The sequence below is a fragment of the Echinops telfairi genome, unplaced genomic scaffold (assembly GCF_000313985.2).
Source record: "Echinops telfairi isolate 266 unplaced genomic scaffold, ASM31398v2 ScPeMD7_2;HRSCAF=8, whole genome shotgun sequence".
NCBI classification, from domain to species: domain Eukaryota; kingdom Metazoa; phylum Chordata; class Mammalia; order Afrosoricida; family Tenrecidae; genus Echinops; species Echinops telfairi.
The window spans coordinates 22,815,028-22,821,064 of NW_022103898.1; the positions used below are offsets into that span (position 1 = coordinate 22,815,028).

At 47.5% G+C, this 6,037-nt stretch overlaps 1 protein-coding gene across 2 annotated transcripts in view; it reads right to left on the minus strand.

The window, feature by feature from the left end:
• Positions 1-5,310, minus strand: part of TDG (thymine DNA glycosylase) — a 31,183-nt gene extending 25,873 nt beyond the window's left edge. Inside the window, exon 1 of one of the 2 annotated variants that reach the window (XM_045289279.1) lies at positions 5,151-5,310. In XM_045289279.1, the coding sequence (XP_045145214.1) occupies positions 5,151-5,173 (23 nt within the window). In that variant the 5' untranslated portion in view covers positions 5,174-5,310. The remainder of the gene's footprint in view (positions 1-5,150) is intronic. The other variant, XM_013004055.2, reaches the window with a different exon arrangement.
• Between the last annotated feature and the right edge of the window lie 727 nt (positions 5,311-6,037).

Consider the following 6,037-nt stretch of genomic DNA (forward strand, 5'->3'; position numbering starts at 1 on the left):
AATTTAACAATTCCATAAACCCCTCCGAGGACGGGGTCACTCACTAAATTCCTAAGCATGCCATCAATTCCTGGTAGTTGGGACGAACAAAGTTGGAACCAGAGCTACACTGCACAGCAGTCATCTTCTCTTCAGCCAGCCCATGGTTCTTTCTGTAGAACCCAGTAACACCACCACCACCACCCTACCCCCCGCCGCCAGCTCAAACCATGCCACCCTACGGGACAGAGCAGAACTGCTCCCTAGGCTTTCCAGGACTGTACATCTTTACAGCATCAGAGTGCCTCGTTTTTCTCTCATGGAGTGGCTAGTGAATTTGAATTGCTGACTGTGGGGTTAGCAGACCAGAACTTAACCCACTATGTCGAGGTTAGCTAGGGAGGCAGAATCTGCAGCCAGATCCCAGGGTTAAAATTCTTTCTGCTCCTTCTTATGTGGTGGCAAGTTCTACAACCTCTTTATGCCTGGTTTTCAACTGTGTGAAATGGAATAGCACCTATCTCACTGGTAATATTTAACATATATCCAAACCCCACGAAAAACAAATTCACTTCCATCAAGTCAATGCTGACTCACAGCGCTCCACTGTGGGTTTCCGAGACTGTAAATGTTCACAGTAGCTGCTGGTGGTTTTGAACTGCCAACTACTATACCAGCAGGGCTCCTCAGTTAACATATATGAAACACTTAAAAGACCTCCTAGTCCTGCACCATCGTCACAATTATTGTTACGTTTGAGCCCATTGTTGCAGCCAACCCATACCCTTGGGGGTCTTCCTCTTTCTCGCTAACTCTCTACTGGATGAAGCATGATGTCCTTTGTCAGGGATTGGTCTCTGCCACATGCCCCAAGTACGTAAGACGGAGTCTCACCAATGTTGCGTCTAAGGAGCTTTTTGGCTGTACTTCTTCCAAGACAGATTAGTTTATCTTCTTGGCAGTCTGTGGGACTGTCACCAACATTATCATTCCAACACATCAATTCTTTCATGGCCTTTCTTTATCACTGTCTAACTTTCAGATACATACCAAGCTATCGGAAACAGCATGACTTGGGTCAGGCATGCCTTAGTAGTCCTCAAAATGACATCCTTCCTCTTTAACGCTTTAAAAAGTCTTGGGAAGCCTTGCCCAAGGCTACACATCTGTTGATTTCACTGCTGTTTCTATGAATATTGCTTTTAGAGCTAAGCAAAATGGTCAACCCATTTTTCTGTTTATCATAGAGGAAACAACATGGAAGTCACATCTGAGCTCCACCAGCTTTGGTACAGAGGAGAATCCATTTCCACACCAGCTCAAGGGCTGGGGCCACAAAGCAGAGGTCAGATATGTCTGTCTCTCATTCCTTTACCCTACCCTGACACCAACTCTTCCTCCCACGGCACTCTACTCTGCTGGGTTCAAGGATCCATTGCAATGGCCACACAGACGATAATCAAGTTCACGTGAGTTTATTAGGGAAGTTAACAGGTTGTAAGTCAGAATCACAACACATTACGGATACAGTCCATCGGTCATGGCAGTCTCGCTCCTCAGTCAGCAGCCGAGTCTTTTTCTGGTCTTCAACCACTCTGCCGCATGGTCCCTTGGCTTCTGCCTTCTTCTGTGGACTGGAAAGCTAGCCCATGGCTCTGCTTCAGTCTCACGATGTCTGGCCTCAGCACGGTGGCGTCTGTGGTATGGCCTTTGTCTCTACCACTTCAGGGAGGGACCTCAAATGTGCTCTGCTGTTGGCTCTTCTTCCTCGATGGTCCCAGAAATTCTCTTGTTTCTGAAACAGCTCACTTATAAACGGAGGAATGGCAAAACTGACCAATCCTCCAGTTAGCATCCTCTAAGCGTGATTTGCACCTTTGCAACCAATCAGTGAGTGGGGATTACAGACCAATGGATAGAAGAATCACAGAAAAGCAATTTCACTTCACCACCTCACAATGGCTTCTACTGGTCCAGTTGTGATTTTTTTTTTAATGTTGAATTGCAATTCATCAAGCTCTTCAAGGCCTCATCACTTGCAGCAAGCAAGAGTGTGTCATTTGCATGCCGCAGGTTAATAAGCCTGCCCCCACTCCTGTGGCCTCCTCCTTCTTTTGTCCAGCTTCTTGGATTCTTTGCTCAGCAAGCAGATTGAATCAGTGTGAGGGGGGAACAAGCCTGACACACATCTGTCTGGGTTTTAAACCATACAGTATTCACCTGACCTGTTCAAACTGCCACTGGGTCCATGACCAGGATCTGCAGGAGCACGAGGAAATGTTACTCTAGACCAGTGGTTCTCAACCTCCTAATGCCACGACCCTTTCACACAGTTCCTCATAGAATCATTTTTGGTGCTACTTCATAACTGTAATTTTGCTACTGTTATGAATCGGTGAACCCTGTGAAAGGGGCATTTGACCACCCAAGGGGTCGCGACCCACAGGTTGAGAACTGGTGCTCTAGACTATTCTAAAGAAAATGAACTTGGTTGGGTAAGTCTTGTTTTTGTTACCTAACCCCATCTTCAACCTGCTCCTACCCTCCCTGAATTAATGATAACTTACTGGTTACTAGTTCCGCTTTAAAATGTTCCACAACCACCGATAAAGTTCAAGCATTTTGTTCAGGATCAATGTCAATAAAGTACAGCAGACTGAACTCCCTGAGGAAATAAGACCCAGGGTGTGTATACCTAGGCTTCATTTTCTCTTGTCTCTCTCCAAGTCCTTGAAGAAGGCTGTCATGTGGCCTCACGTCGAATCTAGCTCATGTAGGCCAAGAAATAGGATTTCCGCTAAAGCAGCTACAACCTCTTTTAAATGCCCTTGCTGATTTAGCTTGAGGTTTGAAACTCTCATATTTATTCTGACATTTCCAGACTGACAAATCATTTTCCATTTGACGTCGCTGTGAGGTACCGCTGGGTTGATTTCCACAGAACCACGTGACTATCCCAGAGGGCTTCCTAGGTGTCACCTTGATGGAAGCAGATCACCAGGTCCTTCTAGGGAATTGTTTGGTTTGAACAGCCAACCTTTTGTTAGCAGTGGAGGGCTTAACTGTTATGCCCTGCAGTTTCTTAGGAAAAAATAACATGATGTGAAAGTGTCTAGCACCAATTTCTCCAGAAATTACAGTTGTGATGATCAAAGCTGCTCATAACCACATCCTTTGGCAAGGATGGTGTTTCCTTCTTACAAAACCCCAAAAATTGAATCCACCACCCACTAATCAACTCGGACCCATACTGATCCTACAGGATCCACAGAGCGACCCATGAGTCAGAACTGCTAATCTCTTGGCTAGCTTATGCAAATCACCATAGGCTTGTTCATTGTTTTCTGTCATTGCTATTAGACTGGGCAAAAAATCCAAACCTTTCTCCCTGTCCAAACCTAACTTTAAAGTCCTCCCTGTTATCTTTAACATTTCTAAAAGCGTGGTTTCATTTGAATATTAATTTTTCCTGTCTGTATTCTTATTGGCCTATATCCTTCTTTTTCAATTACACTGCTACTTCCCAATTTCAGTCAATCGCTTCTTTACACGTAAGTTCACCAGCAGAAAATGAATCTCCCCAAAGTATCCCCCTTTTCCTTTCTGGGTTATTCAATTATAGCTGTAACTCTTGAATGGTTTATTAATCTTGCAAAATATATCATCCATGAAGCCTATCCAGCATTCCATTCCTTATCACAAATCTGAGGTCATAAGATTCACCCAGGAGGAAGCTGCATCATCTCTACACCCCCAATGAAAGATTCTTTACAGCACAGCATCCTCCAGATTTCTGGAAGGTGAAAGCTTTCCAAGCCAAAATTGTTTAAAATGTCCTATAGGCCTGTGGATGACGTGAAGAGAATTGTCAAGTCACGGCTTTGAGCTAAACAGTGTTATCAACGCTCTATCACTTTGCTGAGTAAGGCTTAACAATTCTTTTGATGGTAGTCTTTACCCAGATTTCAATTCTGCTCAGAATTAGATTATAAAGGTGAGAAAGATTCCCACAAGTTCTGGCGAATTCTCTCATTTGTAGAGGTCTTCTGAGAAAGAACTGCAGCATTTTAGGGCTGGATTTGCTCTCTACAGTCAGGCCGCTCTACACTTTTATCTGGTTTATAACTCTTTTCGGAGATTCTAGAAATGTATTTCCAAATTTGCGCATGCCCAGGGTCGTCTATGCAGACAATGGGTACCTACATTCGCCAGAGATGTCCTTACTTATAGGCACGAAAAGGCCCAGAGAAGGGAAGTGTCTTGCTTAAACTCAGGCCCATTAGCAAATGAGTCAGAATAATCCTACTGTAAATCTCACTCACTCACTCATTGCCAGAGTCGAGGTTGACTCATCCGGACCCCATAGGCCAGGGCAGAATAGCCCCCTTGAATGTCTGAGACTGTAAACTCTTCTCAGGAGTAAAAAGTCTGTTTCGCACATTAAGTCTAATACAATATTATTCCAATGAAATCCCTTTTTTTCTTTCAAGGCTCTAGCATCATTTTTTTTCTAGCATTTTAATGGATTGGCTTGCCCAGTACATTTGGCCTGCCCAGTACAAATCCCTAAATCTGTTTTGGCAAAGCCTCCCCACGAACCTCGCACTTCCCAAAGAATATTTTAAAAATATTCAGAAACGAGTCCTCAACCCATTGTAAATCTCAAGACATTTTTGATCGATTTCCTTCGAGTGTTACACACATTTCCCAAAGTCGTGAGCCCCAGCACAGCGACATTATCTATCCAGTAACCCAATGGCCGTGCTTAAGTCCATCTTGGGGGAGGAAGCTGCCGTCTGTCCATCCACTTTAACCTGAAAACGCCCGGCGGGCGGTCCGGGAGCCGGAAGTGCGACACTCCATCTTTACAAATCTTCCTGTAGGGAACGAGGCGGGAGGGAACCATAGCCGAGAACGGCGGCCGGTGAGAAACCTTCAAGTGAGGCTGCTGGTGGGTCACGAGCACGTTTTAATGTCCTGGGGAAAGAGTGGAGGTCCAGGTGCAGGGGCCCCAGCCGGCGGCAGAGCCGGGCCGCCGTGCGCACGCGCCGCCGGGCCTTTGTACTCGGGCCGCGGCGCCTCAGCCCCGTGCGCGCGTGCGCGCGCGCCCCCGCCAGCCCGCCGCAAGGGGCGCTGGGGGAGGGAGGGACGGTGCCCCGCCCGGACCTTACCTGTCCGCGTTCCCCGTTTCCATCCCCCGCTGCCGCCGGCGTGAACGGCTTCTCGAGCCCGGCCCGCGAGGCTCCCCAGCACGACTGCGGACGGACGAGTGGACTCCCCGAACCGGGACGGGCCCCGGCGGCTAGCAAAGGGGCAGGCGCTACCGCACAAGCTCCTCCCCAAGCCTCTAATCCCCTCGCGCTCCACCAGTGACGCCCCGCCCCCCAGCTCCGCGGGGCGCTTCCGCCCGCTCCTAGGCAAGTCCGCGCCTATTGGTCAGCACCTATCACGGGCAGGCCAATCACGTTCGTCCCTCGCTGGCTTGTCATCTTCGCCGCGAGGACTTTCGGGAAAGGTAGAAGATGTTTGAAAAAAAAAAGTGGCTGGGGACCGCTTGGCTGACGTAAGCTTTTGTCCGCCTTGTACACCTGGGGGTGAGGGAGCCAGCGGTGGCCGCTCGGCGCGCCGTGTTGGTGCGGAGTTTGTGTTTAATTTGAATCTTAAGACCTCATTCAGCTCTTTCCACCCCGGTTAGCAACAAGGTTTTGCAATCGTTTTCAGATCATTGGTGGGACGTTAAATGAAAGAACAAACAGAACTGGAGAATCTGGGAATCAAGATGCCTGTTCAGTTTGCCAAGGAGGACCTCAATTTCCTCCTTGGTAAGACTCTTCACGGGTGTTGTTCTCTGCTTCACCTTGGATAGGTGAAGATATTAGTCTTCAAAGGCTCTAGATGCCATCCCATTGAGATCTAAGGGAGCACCAATTTCCACTGGTGTTTGTAAAAGGACGTACTCATTGGACGCAGACTTGACTCTTTCTCTAGTTGGCATGATGTAAAACATCACTGTTGTTTTGCAAGTTCGATTTCCCTCGTTCATGCCTTAGTCACAGAT